Raw genomic sequence first — 23973 nt, forward strand, 5'->3', positions numbered from 1 at the left:
GATATCGGAGTGTGGGATGGCGATTTGAGGCAGTGTGACGGATATCGGAGTGTGAGATGGCGATTTGAGTCAGTGTGACGGATATCGGAGTGTGGGATTTGAGTCCGTTTGTGATAAGGATATGTCAATTATATGGATAAAAAAGTCATTTGTAATTTGTAGTGATTATATTTTGCAGTAGCATGTGGCAGTGTGGGCACCTGGTGTTATTAATATGACAAATATAATATTGATAAAATCTTAAAAAATATGCTCTAATCATTATAAATTATATACATCATTGCACATATATTTTCAGGCAGTAAATAGACTTCATATTCCTGTGTTCACACGTTTGCCGTTGGTTCAGGTAAAAATATGCTGATAGGTGGAAAACAGAAGCAGCAGTAACAAGGACAATCCACTGGGGGCACCGAGGGTCACACCGCTGCTCGGTTTGGCTGCTGGAGAGACAGAAGAAGACATGTTGAAAACGTGTTTTTGGGCTGATACTAATACTTGTGACTCTGTAGCTACCTAATCTATGTCAAAAGTTTGAATAAACATGAAGAAAACCAATTACGTTTCGGTGTGTGTGTGTGTGTGTGTGTGTGTGTGTGTGTGTGTGCGTGTGCGTGTGCGTGTGCGTGTGTGTGTGTGTGTGTGTGTGTGTGTGTGTGTGTACACGTGCGTTTGTTCTTGTACTTGCGACACTGTGAGGACCAGTTTGAGTTTTCAAACAGAGTGAGGACATTTTTGGAAAGTGAGGACATTTAGGTGGTCCTCACTTATGTGAAGGACTGTTTGAAGGTCAAGATGTGGTTTTAGTCTTAGGGTTAGAATTGGGTTAAGTTTAGGGTTCGGGGCTTAGGGTTCAGGGTTAATACCTGGGGTATTAATGGGTAATACATTATGTCTATGAGTGTCCTCACTAAGATAGCAGTACAAGATTGTGTGCTCCCCTCATGTTTGTGCTTCACTTTTCTCTGTATCAGTCAGTATGTTTCACAGTAGGTGAAGTCTAGTCCGACTAAGCTAAAGATTTGACTCAAGAACCTTCATTGAAGTAGTAACCATTAGCAGTAGCTAGTAGCAACACAATGTTTTTTGACAATGTGTTGGCCTTCCTTTTGGCAGCCTGACAGTTAGTTTCCGGGCAGGGACAGCATGCTCAGTTACTTCCAGTCCGATGCGCTTTGTTTGGACTGGGCTGTTACATGCTAATCTTACAGAATCGGCCTGGACAGGTCGCTGATCGGCTCAGGGAAAAGTCGGATCACACCTCCCAAATCGAACCTCTTGGGTTTACATGAGCTGCCAATTAGCACTTGCAAGAAGCTCTTTATGCGCTGCATCAGCTGCAAACTTGAATTGCAATGATGTTGATTGCATCGTCCCTGGTAAATAAATGAATAAATAAACATGGGTTTGGGCAATCCTGTTCTAGTCAAACTAAGCAAAAGATCACCTCTCCCTTCTCACTTAGCTTTTATTAAAGGCTTAGGAGAGTATCTGATTTGGTATGAAAACATTACTTGCTGACTGATATAATTTAGTGTGTGAGGCGTGTGACATAGAGGCATATAGTGAACTGACTTGTGGTGGCAGCAGATCCTGTGGTGGTGGTGGATCCTGTGGTGGCAGCAGATCCTGTGGTGGTGGTGGATCCTGTGGTGGCAGCAGATCCTGTGGTGGTGGTGGATCCTGTGGTGGCAGCAGATCCTGTTGTGGCAGCAGATCCTGTGGTGGCAGCAGATCCTGTGGTGGCAGCAGATCCTGTGGTGGTGGCGGATCCTGTGGTGGCAGCAGATCCTGCAGTGGTGGCAGATCCTGAGGTTGTGGCGGTTGGTCCCGTGGTTGTGGCGGTGGATCCTGTTGTGGTAGCAGCAGTTCCAGTGGTAGCAGCAGTTCCAGTGGTAGCAGCGGTTCCAGTGGTAGCAGCGGTTCCAGTGGTGGCAGCGGTTCCATTTGTGTTTCCAGAGTTGTCCGGGGCAGAGGTGGTCGTCTTGAGGCCTCCGGTTAGCCCGATATTCAGCATGTCCAAGTCGCTCTGGAACCTAGTAGTGATCCAGGTCTGGACCACGGTCTCGTTCTCATAGTTCTTGAGTCCCTCAGTGTTGGACCCCAGCAGCCCCTGCACGTCACTGACAGACAGGCTCTGAGGGACACAAAGAGCAAACGGTCAACAGAGACTCCAGATCTTCAGCCAGCTTTGATCAGTCTGTTGTACATGCTTCAGGTTGGTGGTGGACGCCAGACACAGGGAGAACATAGGCCCTATTTGTAAGTTAAAGGTGCATTATGCAACTTTTTATAGCGAAAAAAAAAGTTGATATTTGTGCATATTTGACTTTGTGGTGACCCAGCAGCTGTATGAGTGGTCAGCACGTCGCCTTTGCTTTCCATCACGGTGGTCTGTAGGACGCTCCAGGATCAAGTGTTTTGTAGGTTTTCTGGTGAGAGAAAACCTTCCAAATAATTGATCCTGGAGCATCCCGCTAATACTATTTTCAGCCCTCTCTCTCACTGAGAAACACAGCCCCCTCTGAACAGAGAGAAACTCCTCCACGCAGGTTCCCCCTCCCTACTGTGTCATCTTCCTGGAAGTGAGAGGGAGCCACCCGTATGCGTTGGCCAGATGGTGTTTTTAGCAGTAGCTGCGAGCAGACACCGGGACACGGCCATTTGGGCGAGCAACAACAAAAAAATGCGCCGTGGACGGATTTTGCTATTGCTCATATATATTGCTATACATGAGCGCCATCTATGGCATCATGCCTTGGACAGTTGTCAGTGAGCAGGACAAACAAGGTAAAAAAAAAAAAAAGGATTGTCGCTGACTATAGCTTCACCTCTGGTAAACATAAGAAAATCACTAGTTCTGTTGGAACATTCGTTGTCGAAGTCTGAGGTTGCAAATGACGGCTTTTGTGATTTATGAAAACAATAGATTACATAAATATATTAATCTGGTAAACTCAGGAGGGAATAAGCTGTATCAGTGTCAAAGTAGTGTCAGTTGTATGTGAGATGCTGACATGTTGTTATTAGGAGAGTTCCTTATGGGGAGAGCAGCAGCTGCATGTGCTACTAATAATGCACGAGTCCAGTACAAGCCTATTGACTATTGAAAATGGAGTTAGCACACATAAGCTTTCTTTCAGCCGACTCCTTTGAGCTTCCATTACTGTGTAATGATGCCAATTCTAAAAGAAAATAAGAATGTAAGCAGCTCAAACAAAGTAAACTCAAAACTTAACTTAGATACAATATTTTCAAAGGTCTAAAGAGCTTTGCACTTGAATATTTTGCACTAGAACCTATTTTGATACAATAAAGCAGACAGTGTAAGAGGATTTTTCGTCAGCAAAATCATATTTGGAAAAAAAAATTGGACTTAAGTGCATTAAGTAATGTGTAATAATAGTAGTAATTAACTTAATTACTTTACTGATTACTTGATTTTGAAAGTAACTAAGTTACAGTATTTTTTTAATGGAATAATCAGTAATCTTGTGACTTTTTCCAGGGAACTGTGGCAACACTGTTTGGCAAAGCCATTTGCTTTTTATCCTCTTAACCCCCATCTGAACCAAGCACATTTTTTCCAGTTTGGCTTTACCCAAATGGCTTTAAAATACATCCATCCATGAAATGCAACGAGAGTGACAAAAACGAGACAAAAATGCAACAAAAAAGCAACCAAAACGCCACAAAATAGCAACAAAAAAGTGATAAAAAGTAATGACAAAATGACAAAAACACCTACAAATATGCTGCAAAAAAGAACAACAAAAGAGTAACAGAAAAGTGGCAAAAAAACACAAAAAGGAAATGAAAAGAAATGTATAGTGACATTACAGCACCAACACAAGGAAAAAGATCAGTTTAAATGAGTTTTGTAGGTCTTCGCTTTCAAATGAGGTGTTACATTGGCCTTTAAGATTTTGTTTTAGCTGAACTGGAGAAAATGCATTTGGCTAAGGTGGGAGTTAAGAGGTTAACTTGATGCTTGTTCACAGATGGTGCTACGTTTTCCTTCAGATTTTGTTGGAAATGAATTTAATTCATTCTTTGTTCTGACTACGAAATGTTCCCTGGGCTGCAATACAAGCCCGGAGGCTGATGGATCATCCCAGGCTTAACAGCTAGAGAGATGTTCTTTTCATAACATCTTGTGGCCCTTCTTCTCCAAACAAACCTTTGCTCTTTCCATAAAGTTCTATTTCCTCCTCTGTTTTCTGTCTCCTTGTCTGAATGTTAGGACTTTTCCACTGAAGAACAGAGTCTCACTCACTCACATGATGCATGCTTTTGATGTCTCTAATACATTCCATTTATCAGCTGTAATGTAATGCAGTACGGCTTCACATCAAGGGCCCACACTTTTTTTTTGTGAGCTACATTCAAAGTCAGCAGGCCTGGAGATCTACCATTACTTTTTTAAATCAGGGTTGTCATAATTTAAAATGAAAGCCTTTTGTCGGCTCATTTTGCCCACAATAATTACAATTCTCTTCATCTCTTGCTCCTCAAATATGAGTAGTTTTGGTGAGTGACAGGAGCACCATGGTAACGCTCAGGGGTGGGGCTTCAGACTTGAACAAAGTCAGCTGTTTTGGCTCACGCCTGGCATTACAGTCTATGGATCTGTGTCCTGCTCTTCATCTCCCCTCTCCCTTCCACCCTCCAGTTGTGAGTGCTGTGGCCACACGGGGCTGAATGAGCGAGTTTTGGAGAGATGAGACTCTGACCCGGGTGTACCTCATGATCGATGTTGTGGGCGCCCCTGCTTTACATGAACCAAAGAAAACACCACTCCAGGTTTGCTTTTGGAAAGGACATTACAACATTGTTCTTTATCAATTTAACAAAGTCCAGACCTGTATAACGTCAGGTTTCAGTTGGGTGAAGGTGGGCAGGTTCATGTTGATGTCAGAGGAGACCAGACTCTTCACATACGACTCGTTTGCACCCCCTGCAGGCCAACAAAGACATGTATGCGTTACATCAGACTGCCTCTATGTGTGTCTCCAATTTGAACCATTTCACATTCACTCACTGCAGCTCATTCACCATTCTGATAATCAGAGCATTATTATTTGTTTTTCAGACTTTTACACTCACTCTACACTTTAAACTCAGTTCCTCAAGGAGCATTTTCTCCAAGAACTCTTTTACTCTCACTTGAGTAATCATTTGAGCCACTACTTTCTACTCAAATTATTTTCCGTGGCAACATTGTGGGTACTCACCTCTGCTAGCCTGCTGTCAGAGCATCAGTGTTAAATCCAGATTCATAAGGAAAGGCCATTTCATGCAAAGTGCAATGGTGGGATCCCATTTAAGTTTTGTCAAGACTGGAGCAGCGGCTTTGTGGATTAGCTGGACCTGCCTGATGGTTTTGTTCTCACTTGTCACCAGAGGACGGTGGAGTCGCCCAAACATTTTCTCAAGTAAGAGTAACGTTGCCTTGAAATAATTTTACTCAAGTACAAGTAAAAAAATATTTGGAGAATATGTTACTTGAGTACTGTGAGTAACTGAGTGACTGTTTGAGCCAAAAAGTCTGATTCATTTTCATTGATGCCATAAACTGTGGGAAACAAAACATGAAGTCATGTGGAGATGGTGATATTTACAAGAAAATGACTGAAACAAACAGAAAAACAAAATAATTCTGCATAGCAAGGAGCACGAGACGAACCATTTTACACATCAACATGAGCTTTTTCCGCTTTAATATTTACTCACAGTGGAAAGTGACAGTACAGATACTTCATTTTACTCAAGTAGAAGTAAAAAGTACTCTAAGAAGTTACTCAAGTACATGTACTCGAGTAACTGAGTACTCCCTGCCTCTGCTTGTTCTTCACGGTCTCCCAGCTGTGTGATTTGTTTTAATGAGATTTGATGGGAGCATTACTTTGTAACTGGCAGAGAGCCCACAGACGTCTGTTTTTTCCACTCATTTTATTTTCATTTTAAGAACTTCATTTTTGAACTTCTACAAAATTAGGAGCTTTAATAATACGTACAGAGTTTTCTGTTACAAAAGGTCTTTAAACCTTGCCATGACAAAAAGAAGAATCTTCTTAAATTAGCTGGACTAATGACTTAAACTATTTGAATGACTGGGGGCTTTGACGTGGAACACTCAGACTCACTGAGTGACTCGGACGGTGAGTTGTACTTTGAAGACTCAAAGTCCACAATGTGCAGGTCTAAGTGACTTGGACTCAAACAATGAGGACTTCAGGAGGACTTGGGCTGGAAAAACTGCAAGTCTGGCTTGGCTTTTTGTGTGTGTAATAATAAAGTCCAATAGGGCTGAAGAGAGTAAGTGAAGGCAGGTTTACCCATGTATGGCGCAATGAGCTGGTAGCTGGAGACGGACGTCGCGGAGCGTGTGGAGCTGCTGTAGCCTTGGCTGGCTATGGCAAACAGAACATCTTCCTTCTCCTCAGAGCAGGACGATACGTCCAGAGCTTCAGCGTCTCTGCAAACACAAACACCACCATGTCATCAGACGTCACAGTAAGAAGCCACTCACTGAACTCCTCCATCTTCCTTTAACGTTTACTTTTTTTTTTTTAACCAACACAGGCAAAACTTCAACTTGAAAAGAGCTAAAGTTTAGTTTTAGTCATAACTTTCCGAATGATTTGAATTTTAACCTTGCTATGTACCTGAGCTTACTTTTTGCTCAATACACAAGATCATTTATTGGTGAAAAACCCTAAAAGCTCTACTGACAGACCTGCTCATATCATGGAGATGGTACGGCTTAGCCTTCGCTATAGTAGATAAGCATTAGATTTATACATTAGGCTCTTGGCCAGAGGCTGCTGATTTTTTTTTTCACTGTAATAACATACATTAGTACATACATGTATATATATATATATATATATATATATATATATATATATATATATGATGTATATGGCTTACAGTCCATTTTCAAAATATTCTAATATTATGAGATTTTTTTACAAGCTGTGATAATAATCAAAATGATAACAGATGAATGCAATACGAATCTCTCTTTGCATGTTGTGAGTCTATCATATTTTAGTTTCACAGTTTACGCTGAATTACAGAGATGAACGCACATTTTAACAACGATTTGATGAAAAATCTGTTGAGAATATATCTCATGGGTTTATGCTTTTCAATGCCCAAATAGTTAATTTTAGATGTCCCAAAAGCAAGAAAAACAATGCATTCATAATGTCAAATATGAAATATTAAATTTCATAATGTCGAAGGCTTGCTACCATTTATCAAACCGAGGGCTGGTGAGAATATGACAGGCAACTTTTGAGCTACACTTCTGATTAAAACAGAAAGAATTTAGCAGATGAATATGTTTTGGACCATAGTTGTATCTTCTATGAAAAAAAAATCTGCAATGACATTGAAGGTAAATAATGACATGATTATGTCGTTATCATAATATTTAAGACAGTTCAAATGTATTGCAATGTTTTTGTCCAGCCCTGAAACTTTAGTGAATGAGGTAGCACTACTAAGGTCGATCATGGGTGAAGATGAAGAAGAGGAAGAAGAAGCAGAAGAAGTAGTGGAAGAAGTGGACAAAGTAGAGAGAAGTAGAAGAGGCAGGAGATAAAGTAGAAGTAGAAGAAGTAAAAGAAGAAGCAGTAGTAGAAGAGGTAGAGAGAAGAAGTAGAAGAAGAAGCAGCAGAAAAAGAGGTAGTAGAAGAAGTAAACGTAGAAGAAGACGAAATAGAAGAAGTAGAAGGAAGTAGAAGAAGCACCAGAAGAAGTAGAAAGAGAAGCAGGAGAAGAAGTAGTAGTAGTAGTAGTAGTAGAAGAAGTAGAGGAAGAAGTAGAAGAAGAGGCAGCAGAAGAAGTAGAAGTAGAAAGAGAAGCAGGAGAAGAAGTAGTTGTAGTAGTAATAGTAGTAGTAGTAGTAGTAGTGGTAGTAGTAGTAGAAGAAGAAGAAGTAGAAGAAGAGGCAGCAGAAGAAGACGTAGAAGACGAAGAAGAAGCAGAAGAACCAGAAGAAGAGGGAGCAGAAGAGGGAGAAGAGGGAGCGGAAGAAGAAATAGAAGAAGAAGAAGCTGAAGAAGAAGAAGAGGGAAGAAGAAGAAGCAGGAGAAGAAGAAGAAGAAGAAGAGGGACAGGAAGGGGCTCACCGGAGGCTGTCGGCTGAGATGGTCTGCAGAGTGTCAAGGTCCAGGGAGCAGAGGTTTCCATCGATGGCGTTGAGCTCTGCAGAGCCCAGACTGTTCCCTGCTGTGGTCAGGTACTTGTTGATCACATCCTTGGCCTGAGCACAGAGAATCCATGGCGTTAGAGCAGCATGCTCTTCAGAGAGTGTTTTCAGGCCTGAAAATGTATTCACTTAAAGGGGCTGTACTTGTATTGTAGTCATAGTACAGTGTGTGCACAATTATTATGCAAAAGTGGTCAGGTTTACACTTTGGTAGATGATGGATTCCTGATACTTACGTCTTTTTTCTGTAAGCTCACCTCCTACGACCCTGCTGGCTATTGGCGACAAAACCTTTAATGGTTGTGTGGTTCTGGCTCAGTATTTGTTGGTCCCTCTGACCAGCTATTAACAATGTGCTTTGGCCACACATAACAAACATTGCTATCACCTCAGACACTTCAATCTAACAACCTTTCACTTTAGTTTGAAACTGTGAAGATCTCTGGCCTCTTTAAAGGTGACTGACCAGACTGGCCTCCCACGATCCGTCTGCTGAGTTCATGAGGGCAGCCAGCGTGTCCAGCTGTGTGATGGTCCACTGGCTGATGTCCTGAGAGGTGGCCTCACGGGAGGCGGGGCCCAGCACTCGCACCTGATACTCAGGGATGACTATGGGACTGCTGCCTGCATACGCCTGCACACAGTCACATGACAGAGCAGATGAAGCACACACAGAGGCTGGCATAGCTCTGCAGTGTCAAACTTCATGATGACACTGAGACACTTTGAAACCTCAATATTCCCACACGTGAAGGGTCTCGTCCTCACCTCATTCAGCTTGTTCAGCACCACCCGGAGATGCTCTTCGCTATCCACCTTGTCTGTGATGCTGTCCAGGTTGTCTCGGACCGTGGTGGCGCTCAGGCAGCTGTTGAACTGAGCCAAGTTGTCCTCAGTGGGGAAGGACTCGTCACTGATGGTCACATGGGTGATTTCCCCGTCGGGGCAGCCTGCAACGGAGAGTAACACGACCATGACACTGTTTATGCACTCGACCTCTGTTCAAACGTTAAAAACGTTAAAAACGCCCCTATTGTGGTTCAAAAAAATACTGTAAGTGTAAGTATTTCAATTGCTCACAAATGGAAATATGATTTAAATAATTCACAATAAAAAGAAAAGACTTCCAAAGTGACAGTTTAATTGAGTGTGTTTTAGATTTTGTTGACTAAATTTAACATTTTCATCCACTAAAACTAAAAGGAATTGTTGTTAAATGAAATGTGTTTTCATTATGAACGCAGCAGGTCGATAGCACAGTAAAAGGTAGATCAAAATCCTTTTTTAGTTCTGTTTTAAATGTGAACTTTTGGTAAGTGTCAGTAAGAATAATTTTATTAAAACATCAAAAAAATATTTCCAGTGATTTCTTATGTAATTTTCCTTAAAGGGACCAGATGGAGTTTAAAAAAAATATGTATTTTCCACCCGCTACATGCTCCTGCAATGCTCTAATGTGTAGAATGAGCCCAGACCTATTCACCACAACTGCCGCTAAAAGCCTGCACTCAAAAAGTATTTCGGGCCAAAACACGAAATACAAACGATCTCCATTGTCAGGCACAAGGTGAACCTGTTACCTCCCGTGTACCTGTTACCTAGAGTTAGGGTTAGTTAACCCTAATCAGGAAACAAATAGGGTCAAGAACGGCAAATGTAACGCAAGTTGTGTTTGACTCACACAGATCTCACACATATTTTTAGAAACTAGAAGGTCTTGGCTTTCAAATTACGCATCACACTGTAAGCTCTCTAGTCAATATGCTTTGAGAATCGGATGGCAATAATTGTTAATCCTAATCCTAACCCTAATTCTAATCCAAACCCTAATCCTAACACTAACCCTAAGGTGGCAGTTAAGAGGTTAAAGCAGTACGAAGTAACTCTAGCCCCTAGAGGCCATAAGCACACAGAAAAGACAAAGGGACAGAGGGATATTGTTCCTCCAATTCCACAATGGAGATCATTTTCTTCACTCAAACTTGGATGTAAATACTGTTTAAGTGGTGCTAGCCCACAGTTAGCTTTGTCCGTTAGCCTGTTAGCTTCTTCTTCGTGATTCTATTAGTGTGTATTGGTCCTCCGGTCCGGTGGCAGTCAAATTGCAATTGTGATTTTCTGGCCAGAGACACAAGGGGGAGATGAAAGACCCCCCAATCATCCCATCAACACTTGTATTGCCCCCAGAGGGACTACGGAAAGGATTTGTTAAGGTGCACATCTGCGCCAACAGTCCCTCTGACCACCATCATTCATTCATGCACACACACATCATTCATCCTGGCCTATTGTACATGTTTTTAGTGGCAGGGGAGTTCCCGGAGGAAACCTGTGTAGACACGGGGAGAACATGCAAATTGTATAGAGCGGGGAGAGACTTTGAGCAAATAGTCAGAGGCCGAACTGGATTAGTCCCCTGAACGACAAGCCCCTCAATGACATTAGAGTGTGACATAGGCGTAAAAAACCCTCTGTGAAACCTAATGACGTCAAGCATCAAGTACAGTGGCATCAGAGTCCTCCTCGTCCAGTGCATGCTTCAGGAGGAAAGGCTGGAACACTGTGCACTCACTGGTGTCACGCCTGGTCCGGCTCCTGATCGACTTTCGGATCTGCTTCTTCATTTCCCTCCACTGGGACCTGGACTCTTTGTGGATTTTGAGCTCTTTGCGGCAGTACTTGATGAAACTCCTCTTAGTTTTCTGTCAACATAAAAAGATCTGGATCAGTGCATGTATTACTACGACATGGGCTAAGAATCCAGCTTCACTGACAGGTGACTGGTGCCGTTTATATTTGACAGCTACACTTCGTAATAGTAGGTTAAACAGGTGATACATTGCTATCACAGGAGCAATTTTTAACGCTAAAAATAAACCTCCCAAAGCTTTATGTTTGGCTACCTGTAAATCACACAACATCTCCATGGAGATGAGGTGGCGATGGCCCTAAATATTTTAGTCAGCCCTGAATGAGTCACAAGAAACTTCAAACAAGTCCAGTCAAAGCTCCTCAAGAGTGCTCTGGTGAATGATGATGAGGCAGTGTGCAGCAGCTGACCTTATCAAAGTGACTGTAGAAGGACGACTGGAGGAACCGAGTCAAGATGCCCAGGTCCTTTAGTGTCTGCTCAGTCCATGTGGACACAGCTCTGCACACAAACAATAGAGTTATCAACGTCTCCTAAAAACATCACCAGCTCATGACATCTTACGTACGTCTTTATGGAAGCACATTAAAGTAGAGCAAAAAACAAGACTTATTACAAATATACAGAAATATGGTTTAACCTTTACTTGACCAGGAAAGTCCCACAGATATTCCGAAAGCCTTTTTCAAGGTAGTCCAGGTTGCAGAGGAAACCTTATTGTACATGTTTTCCTAACCAGATGATGGGATCTAGGACTGGGTAGTGTTAACAGTTTTTTATACCAGCACTTTAACAATACTTGGCTTTCGATACCAATACCTGAACAGCAGTACCTTTCAAAAATATTTGCACTAAAATGTTTGTCATGTCTTTCTGGTGGTGACTGGACTATTGTCTCAAACAAAAACATAAACATAGACAACTTTTGACATCCTGTAAGATGTTTGTATAATTCTGAATAAATAAACACGACGGTCGGAGACTTGGATCAGTTCTGAAGTATCTTTGAAAAAACGATCCTATCAAACAGATGAAGGAAGTGTGAGTTGCACGGGTTTCCCCTGGACAGATGAACCCACTGACCCGTAGGACGTGTTCCCGCTTGTCAGCAGAGTCTCCACCGCGTTCGCCTGGTCCACCGTCAGCTCGGGGCAGTTCTTTAGCTGCTCCAGGATGGACGGGTCTGAGTCCTGGATGTACGAGCCCTGCAGAGTGCAGCACATGTTCCCCAGCACCTGGACCTGATCCTGGGTCAGGCTGGTGTTGCTTATGCCCTGACAGGGAAGAGGAGAGGATGGTATAAAACACGGACGGCGGTGGCGCAGAGAGTAGAGCGGGTCGTCTTGTGATCGGAGGATCGAATACTGCAGGTGCACACTGTCATTGTGTCCTTGGGCAAGACACTTCACCCCCCCTTGCCTCCAGTGTCTGCATACTCTGGTGTATGAATGAGACAGTGATAATAATTTCTGGACACTCAAAGACGCTTTACATTGCACTATTCGTTCACTCCATGCTCGGTGGTGGTAAGCTACTATTGTAGCCACAGCTGCCCTGGGGTAGACTGACAGAAGACTAGACTAGACTAGATTAGACTTCCTGGTGTTACTAAACGGTCTCCCATCCACGTCCTGCCAGGCCCTTCCCTGCTTAGCTTCCAAGGTCTGACGGGATTATGGCCACGAATAACTGAGTGGTTCCTTGATGTAAAGCACTTTGAGTCTGGTCCACCCGCACTGCCCTCAGACATTCCTTCACTGGGTCTGACTTCACACACGCTGAAACTTTGGGAATCCCACTCTATGTTAGCCCAGTTTATAGGCACCGATGTGCGCTTTTCCAAATGAAACTTGATTATAACTGCCATAAAAACCCTTGACTTACAATGTTCTCACAATATAATATTGAAAGAAGGTGACGAGAACTCAAGAGCTTCTCTTATTAAGCCGAACAGCTCACACTCCTGCCACACTCCTAATGTGATGGACTGACCGGTTCATATCAGTATAGCTCGCGTTAGGGACATTACTCTAAATCAGTGGTTCTCAACCTTTTGGAGCCGCGACCCCCATTATAACAGGTAAAGGGGTTCGTGACCCCCCACCCGGGTCACACCGTGAAAAATAGGAACATTGGCCTGCATAATTCTTGAAAAACATAGAAAAAAACAAATGGCTAAAATAAAATTCATCAAACTACGGACAAATAATGGCAGTCTGGTAAAATAGCATCACATGCTACAATAAAACATTAGATTATATGCTAATGAAAATATGTATATTTTATCTAAATGATCTGGCGACCCCCCAAATTTGTCTCGCGACGAGAACCACTGCCCTAAATAATCCCCCAACCCAAAAAATTACCTGAGGGAATCTCGGAATTACCCCCAAATGTCTGTAATTGTCAGTTTCAGCTTTGTGCAGGGCCTTTAAGTCTTGTGGCTCTTCTCCTCTTCCCCCTGCCCTCCTCACTCCGAGGCTGTGCTCTCTCAAAGCGTCACCAGTATGTGGACTTTTTGAACAGGAGGCACACCTAAATCGAAATAACTTTTGTTCAGAAGTTACAAACTAAACTAAGGAGAACTAGGAGAAGCTCATGTCAGTGTGGGCGCCAACTCTTAACCAGCTTCTCTTTGACAAGGCGCTTTCTTGTATTGCGTCAGTGGTGTTTTCAAAGGAACACTATCTCCCATGTAGCCTCTCTTCATAAATGCAGGATAAAATGTTGAACATCTTGATATAAGGGATGACAGGGGGACAGAGGGAAGCACAAACGTAGGGTAGAACTACGCTTCCACTGTTTGTGTTTTGAGATACTGTCTTTAAATAAAACAAAACTCGGAAGTACTGTTGTATTAGTTCCCTGCTGAAAGATGTGGAGTAAATGTAGACATTTAAAAATGTATTTGTCACTTTTTCCACCCGCAAATCTGGTGCCCTCATTTTTGTTCAGCCCAATCTCTGTTCCTGCACGAGATATGAAGTCAGTGTGTGGACTCCAGCTGCATCCACAGTACAAACATCTCTGTGTGTGTGTGTGTGTGTGTGTGTGTGTGTGTGTGTGTGTGTGTGTGTGTGTGTGTGTGTGTGTGTGTGTGTGTGTGTGTGTGTGTGTGTGTGTGTGTGTGTGTGTGTGTGTGTGTGTGTTTGTGTGTTGGTATTCCTATCTTTATGGGGACATTGATCTGTTTACACAGTCACGCCATGGGGACCTCTAACCTCATGGGGACAAAAAAGCAGGTCCCCGCGAGACAATGCCTCTTAAATGAATGCTGGAGCCATTCTGAAGGTGCCTGTGAAGTTTTAAGCTTCGGCCCATAAGTCATGTTTTTCCGTCGGTAAACACACACACAGATTTCTCACTATCGCCCCCTATCGGTCCCCATGAAGTATTGCAGTCAGTTGATTCACACACATTCTTCCATATATGGTAAGTTCCGCCCCCTTCCTGGTCCCCATACAGAATGTTAAAAGCATTCATAGTGTTATTAACACTAATATACACTAGTTAACACAAACATGTATTAAATATGTATATACATACATATGTACATATATATGTGGTTGGAGGCTATAATTCAGTACAGTGCAGTGATCGTTGTGATTTCAGCCATGAGAGAAGATGTTGTTGTTAGGGGATTAGGGGAAGCTTCGCTTGCTCGCTGCTCTCTTCCCTGCAGCTTCTCACTGTGGGCTGCACATCCATGTTTGTGGGGGCGTGGACTTAGACAGATCACTGATGTGAGGGGGAGGAGGGGGGTGGAATTTAGATGAGGTGCTACTTTCAAATCTTGCTAGCTCTCTGCTCTCATAGCTCTGCGACGGTACGTCATCATGAACAAAAGCGCATGTAGATCAAACCAGCGGTCTTAATAGTGTTCATCCTCCCTACCAGTTGTTGGCAGACATGCTACCCTTTCAAACAAGACTACGATTGCGTCATTTTGTAGTTCATAGTGTCTTTGGTGAAGCCGTAAAAGATGCGACCTGTGACACGACCACAAAATGCGGAAGTAGCCACTTTGCGTCTTTGACTCGAGGCGTACAAGTTGGGCTTGTGTTGTTATCAGTGAACTATCAGCGAGCTATTTCATCATGGCTAGTGAGAAGTTGAATCGTGATGAAGTTCTGAGCATGCTATTTGCCTATTCTGACTCTGAAGGACAGTTTTTATCTCACGAGGAGGATAATGATCGGACGAGCACTCTTTGTTTACCGTGGCGAAACTTCCGAAGGCAGTGATGCCGACATGCAAAGCAAGGATGTTCTCTAAGCACACACACACATTGAAACTCATTTGGTGACTTTATCCGATCTCAAGTGAGTTGGTGGTAGTGGCGAATGCAGTCGTAGTGTCCATACAGGTATTGGTGGAGGAATTAGGGGTGAGAGAAGTGGGTCTGGTAGCCTAATGTTAGCTTGGGCTCCCTCCATTCAGCCCCCGGTTATGCGGGTAGCCACCTATCCGGACGCAAACGCAATAATCCTGGGATCAGACCAACACTGTTCACCAAGCAGCCCACACGCACTCATTCTGTCCCTCTTTCTGACTTCTACTGGGTGGATGGCAGCGGCGAACGTGGCCATATCTCCGTATGGAGAGGTTCTGGTAATAGAACGCACGGTGAAGAGAAGACTAGGGTGACCAGACGTCCGGTTTTCCCCGGACATGTCCTACTTTTGAGACCTAAAAAAATGTCCGGGGGGAATTTCAGAAATGTCTGGGATTTTGTTGGACTGCCTGAAATAGACCTAATTCATCTGCACTGTAATTTTCACTCCGTTTCATTTGACTCCACTCCAGGTTTCTCTCTACCGTTCACAAATTAGTCACTTCCTTCTCATCAAATCTAGCCACTTCGCACCATGTGTCCGAAAGAAGTAGCCTAGGGGACTAGCCAGTGCGCCCCATGTTTACAAGCGAAAGCTAATCTGTCCGCTGGTTCGACGGACTGCAATGCCGATAGAAACGCAAATGCACGTTCGCGGTGGAGTTGAAAACAAATTCCCTCGTGTGAAGCCAGGTATGAAGGTAATCTAACACAGGAGTAAGCCTAGTAACACCACCAAATCCATCATTTAGGGAGGTACAAGTTTTGTTACACCTTGTCACAAGACTTAGCCTAAAAATTCTTTCATGATCTGACATTTCCAAGTTATTTGCAAAAGCAATTTCTCTGAGCTAGAAGGACTCATTCCTGAGTTAAGAAATTAAGCTTCTTCATCAGTTTCTTCTTCTGTCTATTGCCTTTGCAGTTATTGATAACGCTGTATGGGTTATCTTATTAAGTAAGGGTTAACGTTCGGCGAGAAGGTCGCTACCGTGGAATAGCAGCACGACAGAGAGAATCTTTAGACCCCGACGCGGGGAAGTGCTGCTATTCCACAAAGCAACTCGTTGTTGACAATCAGACTGGTCACAGCGTTTTGACTGTCTTTGTAAGCGTTATACAAATCAGTAAAACAGCAAATAGAGACGAAAGAGGTGGCGATATATTTCCCTCAAACGGGGGAGAGGGTGGAAGGGCGCTGCGCTCGCCACGCGAGGGGGCGGGGATTGTGTTCCTGATCGGCTTCAGGTGTCAGGCTATAACGTAGCCTAATTACGTTGGACACAATACTATGGACATGATACTTGTGATTTCATACCCATTATGTTGACAGTTTGCCCATTAGTTTTGTGAAATGTAAGAAGTAAACTGTAGAAGTCACTGAGCTAGACTCTGCCATGATCAACCATTTTACTGCCTATACAGCGCCTGCTCCAAAGGCCATAGTAGGCTATACAGATGTAAAAATAGGCATAAATATGAATTGAATATGTGTGTGCTGACCCTTTCTGTGAAAGTTTCACAAGCTATAAAGGTACAGGTTACAGATACAAACATGTTCGGCCCTCCAGGCAAGAGTAGTAATTGTTGCATTATATATTTCAATATTATTGCATTAGGCCTATATTATTGCAATATTACAATATATACTACATATATTCTGCCTAAAACTACGTATTTCCTTGACCATAGTGTATGTGCACTATGTGATAGAAATGGAATGTCAAATATTGCTAAATAAATTCAATAATCTATTGAAAATTATCAATATTTTCCAAAAATTATTAAAAATTCAAAATGGCCACCGCCATATGATGTCATAATATGCAAATTAGGTATACATATTTACTCCCAAAATAATCTTGGGGTCATCCCCAATATTTGTCTAATTGATAGTCAAGCTCTATCTGTTACCAGTGTCAAGCCACAGTCATTTGAATTTATCATGCCAACATTCAGCTTTTTTGAAAAATAAATTGTGGCGCTTAAAGGGTTAACATCAAACCTGAGCTGGAGTTTCAACGCCACATCCATAGTAAAAAAAAGCCCAGCAAATGCTGTACTTTGTTAGGATACTCAGGAAGGCTGGGCTGAATCACCGCCCTCTCACCCAGGCCTACAGAGGACTAGTAGCATCACCACAGGCATCACTGTCTGGTATGGCAACACCACGCAGACTGAAAGGAAGTCTCTGCAAAGAGTCATCAAGACTGCAGAGAGGATTATAGGCACAACACTTCCCTCCATGAACTCAATGTATGTGCAGCGCAGCCAGAAGAGAGCAGAGAGAATCATTAAAGACCCACTCCATCCAGCTTACTCTTTGCTCAGACACAAGCACTGCACACCTGAGACACAGTAGAGCGGACAGTAGGCCTATCTCTACAAAAAAAGCAAGTTTTTTTTTTATAGCTTCTTCCCCTCTACAGTCAGACTGATGGCAAAACAGAACATTTGATCTCTTATATATTTTTAATTTTTATTTTTATTTTTTTGATTCCTTGATTTTTCCACTTTGGATCACTTTTTTGAATGACATTTGTCCCTTTCTTTTTTTTCTATTTATTTCTTTCTATTTATTGACTCAGAGGGCCTGCACAAGAGTCTAGTCAAGGCACAAATGGCAAATAAAGAACTTTGAATAAAGAACTTTGAACTTCTCCCCTTTAAATTGCCTGAAATGGGCACTTCCGCTGGTGGACTTTTATTCTGAAATCGGTTCAGCCTGCGGTCAATGACGATGTCGGATGATTACCCGGAGCTGCCTTGAGTTTGTGGTCAGCGGTGTTTTTCGGTATGTATTAATCATTTTTATTGAAATGTAGCAGTTTATATTCGTTCATTTATTCAAACTATCGTTTGTTTTGTTGTTGAAGACTATTGAAGGCGAATTTTTCGGCAACCAGGATAGATTTATTCAGTTAATGTTAATGCACATGTAAACGGATAATGTTAGAAGCCAAGTGAGAAGTCGACGTTGCACCGTGTCAAATGCTCTGTTTAGTCAATATAGTATGTAACTTATGTCATTTAACTAGAGAAAATAGCCGTGATGCCGTGATGCTACCGTCGCACGTGTAGCATGCCGAGCTGTTGCAGCTAGCGTTAGCTCCAACAGCTCGGCATGCTACAGGCGATATTGTCGATCAGATCTACTAACAGTTAAATCTAATGCTACAATGAGGCAAAAGATAAAAGCTCTTTTAAGATGGATCTGAACCTGTCTGGGCATTTTCTTTTGGCCTAAATATCACTGTAATCCAACACATTTACGATGTCCCCACAATGTACTTATGATACTATTAGTGTTAAATAACATCCAGAGATGCTTAGTCCCCGTGAAGGATGATAACATGGTGTGTATTAAAGTCCCCATGAAGCTTGTTGTATTGAAGATGTGTTAAAGCAAACACAGGTTTACTCATTAGTCTGAAATATTACAATTTGGTGTTCTCTTTCCTCTGAAGTCTGGTCTTTTGGCATGTACTAAAGTTTAAAGATCCTTAAACATGTATTTTTATCTACTTGAGTTTTATATGGTGGGCACATTAAGGTCTTAATTTTTCCATTGTGTTCTTTATACATCATTGCAGATGATATTGTGTGCCCTGGATATTCATCCTACAAAGACGTCCCATCCTCTTGCCGTTTCTGAGAAACCGATGGAAGCAGCTTTGTGTCCACAGGACAGTCCTCAACAGGTACATTCACCTTTATCACTTGTTGATTACTGCAACAGCCTCTAAAGTTAGTTTCAAGTAACTAAATAAAGCAAATGGGGTCATCGTGCAGTTAATTTATTGTCGATCAGATCTACTAACAGTTAAATCTAATGCTACAATGTTAATGTCATTTAGCAGACACTTTAGTCCAAAGCGACGTACATTTTAGAGTTATACATTCACATGCACACACCAATGGCACAGCCTTTGGGAGTAATTTTGGGTTAAGTGTCTTGCCCAAGGACACATTGACTTGGAGAAGCCAAGAATCGAAACCACTGATCTTCCGATTGGTGGACGACTGCTCTACCTCCAGATCACAGTCGCACTAAATAAAGCAAATGGGGTCATTGTGAGGGTAATTTATTGTCGATCAGATCTACTAACAGTTAAATCTAATGCCTCAATGAGGCAAAAGATAAAAGCTCTTTTAAGATGGATCTGAACCTGTCTGGGCATTTTCTTTTGGCCTAAATATCACTGTAATCCAACACATTTACGATGTCCCCACAATGTACTTATGATACTACTAGTGTTAGATACTATTAGTGTTAAATAACATCCAGAGATGCTTAGTCCCCGTGAAGGATGATAACATGGTGTGTATTAAAGTCCCCATGAAGCTTGTTGTATTGAAGATGTGTTAAAGCAAACACAGGTTTACTCATTAGTCTGAAATAGTACAATTTGGTGTTCTCTTTCCTCTGAAGTCTGGTCTTTTGGCATGTACTTAAGATTAAAGATCCTTTAACATGTATTTTTATCTACTTCAGTTTTATATGGTGGGCACATTAAGGTCTTAATTTTTGCACTGTTTTCTTTATACATCATTGTAGGATGAATATCCAGGGCACACAAGGTCATCTGCAAAGACGTCCCATCCTCTTGCCGTGTCTGAGAAACAGATGGAAGCAGCTTTGTGTCCACAGGACAGTCCTCAACAGGTACATTCACCTTCATCACTTGTTGTTTTCTGCAACAGCCTCTCTTAAGTTAGTTTTAAGTAACTAAATAAAGCAAATGGGGTCATTGTGCAGTTAATTTATTGTCGATCAGATCTACTAACAGTTAAATCTAATGCTACAATGTCAGTGTCATTTAGCAGACACTTTAGTCCAAAGCGACGTACATTTTAGAGTTATACATTCACATTCACACACCAATGGCACAGCCTTTGGGAGTAATTTTGGGTTAAGTGTCTTGCCCAAGGACACATTGACATGGAGAAGCCAAGAATCAAACCACTGATCTTCCGATTGGTGGACGACTGCTCTACCTCCAGACCACAGTCGCACTAAATAAAGCAAATGGGGTCATTGTGCAGTTAATTTATTGTCGATCAGATCTACTAACAGTTAAATCTAATGCCTCAATGAGGCAAAAGATAAAAGCTCTTTTAAGATGGATCTGAACCTGTCTGGGCATTTTCTTTTGGCCTAAATATCACTGTAATCCAACACATTTACGATGTCCCCACAATGTACTTATGATACTATTAGTGTTAAATAACATCCAGAGATGCTTAGTCCCCGTGAAGGATGATAACATGGTGTGTATTAAAGTCCCCATGAAGCTTGTTGTATTGAAGATGTGTTAAAGCAAACACAGGTTTACTCATTAGTCTGAAATATTACAATTTGGTGTTCTCTTTCCTCTGAAGTCTGGTCTTTTGGCATGTACTAAAGTTTAAAGATCCTTAAACATGTATTTTTATCTACTTGAGTTTTATATGGTGGGCACATTAAGGTCTTAATTTTTCCATTGTGTTCTTTATACATCATTGCAGATGATATTGTGTGCCCTGGATATTCATCCTACAAAGACGTCCCATCCTCTTGCCGTTTCTGAGAAACCGATGGAAGCAGCTTTGTGTCCACAGGACAGTCCTCAACAGGTACATTCACCTTTATCACTTGTTGATTACTGCAACAGCCTCTAAAGTTAGTTTCAAGTAACTAAATAAAGCAAATGGGGTCATCGTGCAGTTAATTTATTGTCGATCAGATCTACTAACAGTTAAATCTAATGCTACAATGTTAATGTCATTTAGCAGACACTTTAGTCCAAAGCGACGTACATTTTAGAGTTATACATTCACATGCACACACCAATGGCACAGCCTTTGGGAGTAATTTTGGGTTAAGTGTCTTGCCCAAGGACACATTGACTTGGAGAAGCCAAGAATCGAAACCACTGATCTTCCGATTGGTGGACGACTACTCTACCTCCAGACCACAGTCGCACTAAATAAAGCAAATGGGGTCATTGTGAGGGTAATTTATTGTCGATCAGATCTACTAACAGTTAAATCTAATGCCTCAATGAGGCAAAAGATAAAAGCTCTTTTAAGATGGATCTGAACCTGTCTGGGCATTTTCTTTTGGCCTAAATATCACTGTAATCCAACACATTTACGATGTCCCCACAATGTACTTATGATACTACTAGTGTTAGATACTATTAGTGTTAAATAACATCCAGAGATGCTTAGTCCCCGTGAAGGATGATAACATGGTGTGTATTAAAGTCCCCATGAAGCTTGTTGTATTGAAGATGTGTTAAAGCAAACACAGGTTTACTCATTAGTCTGAAATAGTACAATTTGGTGTTCTCTTTCCTCTGAAGTCTGGTCTTTTGGCATGTACTTAAGATTAAAGATCCTTTAACATGTATTTTTATCTACTTCAGTTTTATATGGTGGGCACATTAAGGTCTTAATTTTTGCACTGTTTTCTTTATACATCATTGTAGGATGAATATCCAGGGCACACAAGGTCATCTGCAAAGACGTCCCATCCTCTTGCCGTGTCTGAGAAACAGATGGAAGCAGCTTTGTGTCCACAGGACAGTCCTCAACAGGTACATTCACCTTCATCACTTGTTGTTTTCTGCAACAGCCTCTCTTAAGTTAGTTTTAAGTAACTAAATAAAGCAAATGGGGTCATTGTGCAGTTAATTTATTGTCGATCAGATCTACTAACAGTTAAATCTAATGCTACAATGTCAGTGTCATTTAGCAGACACTTTAGTCCAAAGCGACGTACATTTTAGAGTTATACATTCACATTCACACACCAATGGCACAGCCTTTGGGAGTAATTTTGGGTTAAGTGTCTTGCCCAAGGACACATTGACATGGAGAAGCCAAGAATCAAACCACTGATCTTCCGATTGGTGGACGACTGCTCTACCTCCAGACCACAGTCGCACTAAATAAAGCAAATGGGGTCATTGTGAGGGTAAGTTATTGTCGATCAGATCTACTAACAGTTAAATCTAATGCTACAATGAGGCAAAAGATAAAAGCTCTTTTAAGATGGATCTGAACCTGTCTGGGCATTTTCTTTTGGCCTAAATATCACTGTAATCCAACACATTTACGATGTCCCCACAATGTACTTATGATACTATTAGTGTTAAATAACATCCAGAGATGCTTAGTCCCCGTGAAGGATGATAACATGGTGTGTATTAAAGTCCCCATGAAGCTTGTTGTATTGAAGATGTGTTAAAGCAAACACAGGTTTACTCATTAGTCTGAAATATTACAATTTGGTGTTCTCTTTCCTCTGAAGTCTGGTCTTTTGGCATGTACTAAAGTTTAAAGATCCTTAAACATGTATTTTTATCTACTTGAGTTTTATATGGTGGGCACATTAAGGTCTTAATTTTTCCATTGTGTTCTTTATACATCATTGCAGATGATATTGTGTGCCCTGGATATTCATCCTACAAAGACGTCCCATCCTCTTGCCGTTTCTGAGAAACCGATGGAAGCAGCTTTGTGTCCACAGGACAGTCCTCAACAGGTACATTCACCTTTATCACTTGTTGATTACTGCAACAGCCTCTAAAGTTAGTTTCAAGTAACTAAATAAAGCAAATGGGGTCATCGTGCAGTTAATTTATTGTCGATCAGATCTACTAACAGTTAAATCTAATGCTACAATGTTAATGTCATTTAGCAGACACTTTAGTCCAAAGCGACGTACATTTTAGAGTTATACATTCACATGCACACACCAATGGCACAGCCTTTGGGAGTAATTTTGGGTTAAGTGTCTTGCCCAAGGACACATTGACTTGGAGAAGCCAAGAATCGAAACCACTGATCTTCCGATTGGTGGACGACTGCTCTACCTCCAGACCACAGTCGCACTAAATAAAGCAAATGGGGTCATTGTGAGGGTAATTTATTGTCGATCAGATCTACTAACAGTTAAATCTAATGCCTCAATGAGGCAAAAGATAAAAGCTCTTTTAAGATGGATCTGAACCTGTCTGGGCATTTTCTTTTGGCCTAAATATCACTGTAATCCAACACATTTACGATGTCCCCACAATGTACTTATGATACTACTAGTGTTAGATACTATTAGTGTTAAATAACATCCAGAGATGCTTAGTCCCCGTGAAGGATGATAACATGGTGTGTATTAAAGTCCCCATGAAGCTTGTTGTATTGAAGATGTGTTAAAGCAAACACAGGTTTACTCATTAGTCTGAAATAGTACAATTTGGTGTTCTCTTTCCTCTGAAGTCTGGTCTTTTGGCATGTACTTAAGATTAAAGATCCTTTAACATGTATTTTTATCTACTTCAGTTTTATATGGTGGGCACATTAAGGTCTTAATTTTTGCACTGTTTTCTTTATACATCATTGTAGGATGAATATCCAGGGCACACAAGGTCATCTGCAAAGACGTCCCATCCTCTTGCCGTGTCTGAGAAACAGATGGAAGCAGCTTTGTGTCCACAGGACAGTCCTCAACAGGTACATTCACCTTCATCACTTGTTGTTTTCTGCAACAGCCTCTCTTAAGTTAGTTTTAAGTAACTAAATAAAGCAAATGGGGTCATTGTGCAGTTAATTTATTGTCGATCAGATCTACTAACAGTTAAATCTAATGCTACAATGTCAGTGTCATTTAGCAGACACTTTAGTCCAAAGCGACGTACATTTTAGAGTTATACATTCACATTCACACACCAATGGCACAGCCTTTGGGAGTAATTTTGGGTTAAGTGTCTTGCCCAAGGACACATT

The 23973-nt window shown here is 41.7% G+C and overlaps 1 protein-coding gene across 1 annotated transcript in view; it reads right to left on the reverse strand.

Moving 5' to 3' along the window:
- Positions 1-345: 345 nt before the first annotated feature.
- Positions 346-23973, reverse strand: part of LOC306961003 (mesothelin-like protein) — a gene marked incomplete at its 3' end in the record, with an annotated part of 30223 nt that continues 6595 nt past the window's right edge. The window contains exons 5-14 of the mRNA XM_079553612.1: positions 11955-12145; positions 11282-11372; positions 10794-10923; positions 8990-9171; positions 8688-8855; positions 8142-8275; positions 6339-6478; positions 4863-4957; positions 1576-2137; positions 346-443 (exon numbers count right to left, since the gene is read on the reverse strand). Of these exons, the coding sequence (XP_079409738.1) occupies positions 346-443; positions 1576-2137; positions 4863-4957; positions 6339-6478; positions 8142-8275; positions 8688-8855; positions 8990-9171; positions 10794-10923; positions 11282-11372; positions 11955-12145 (1791 nt within the window). The remainder of the gene's footprint in view (positions 444-1575; positions 2138-4862; positions 4958-6338; positions 6479-8141; positions 8276-8687; positions 8856-8989; positions 9172-10793; positions 10924-11281; positions 11373-11954; positions 12146-23973) is intronic.

The sequence above is a fragment of the Gobius niger genome, assembly GCF_951799975.1.
Source record: "Gobius niger genome assembly, chromosome: 3".
NCBI classification, from domain to species: domain Eukaryota; kingdom Metazoa; phylum Chordata; class Actinopteri; order Gobiiformes; family Gobiidae; genus Gobius; species Gobius niger.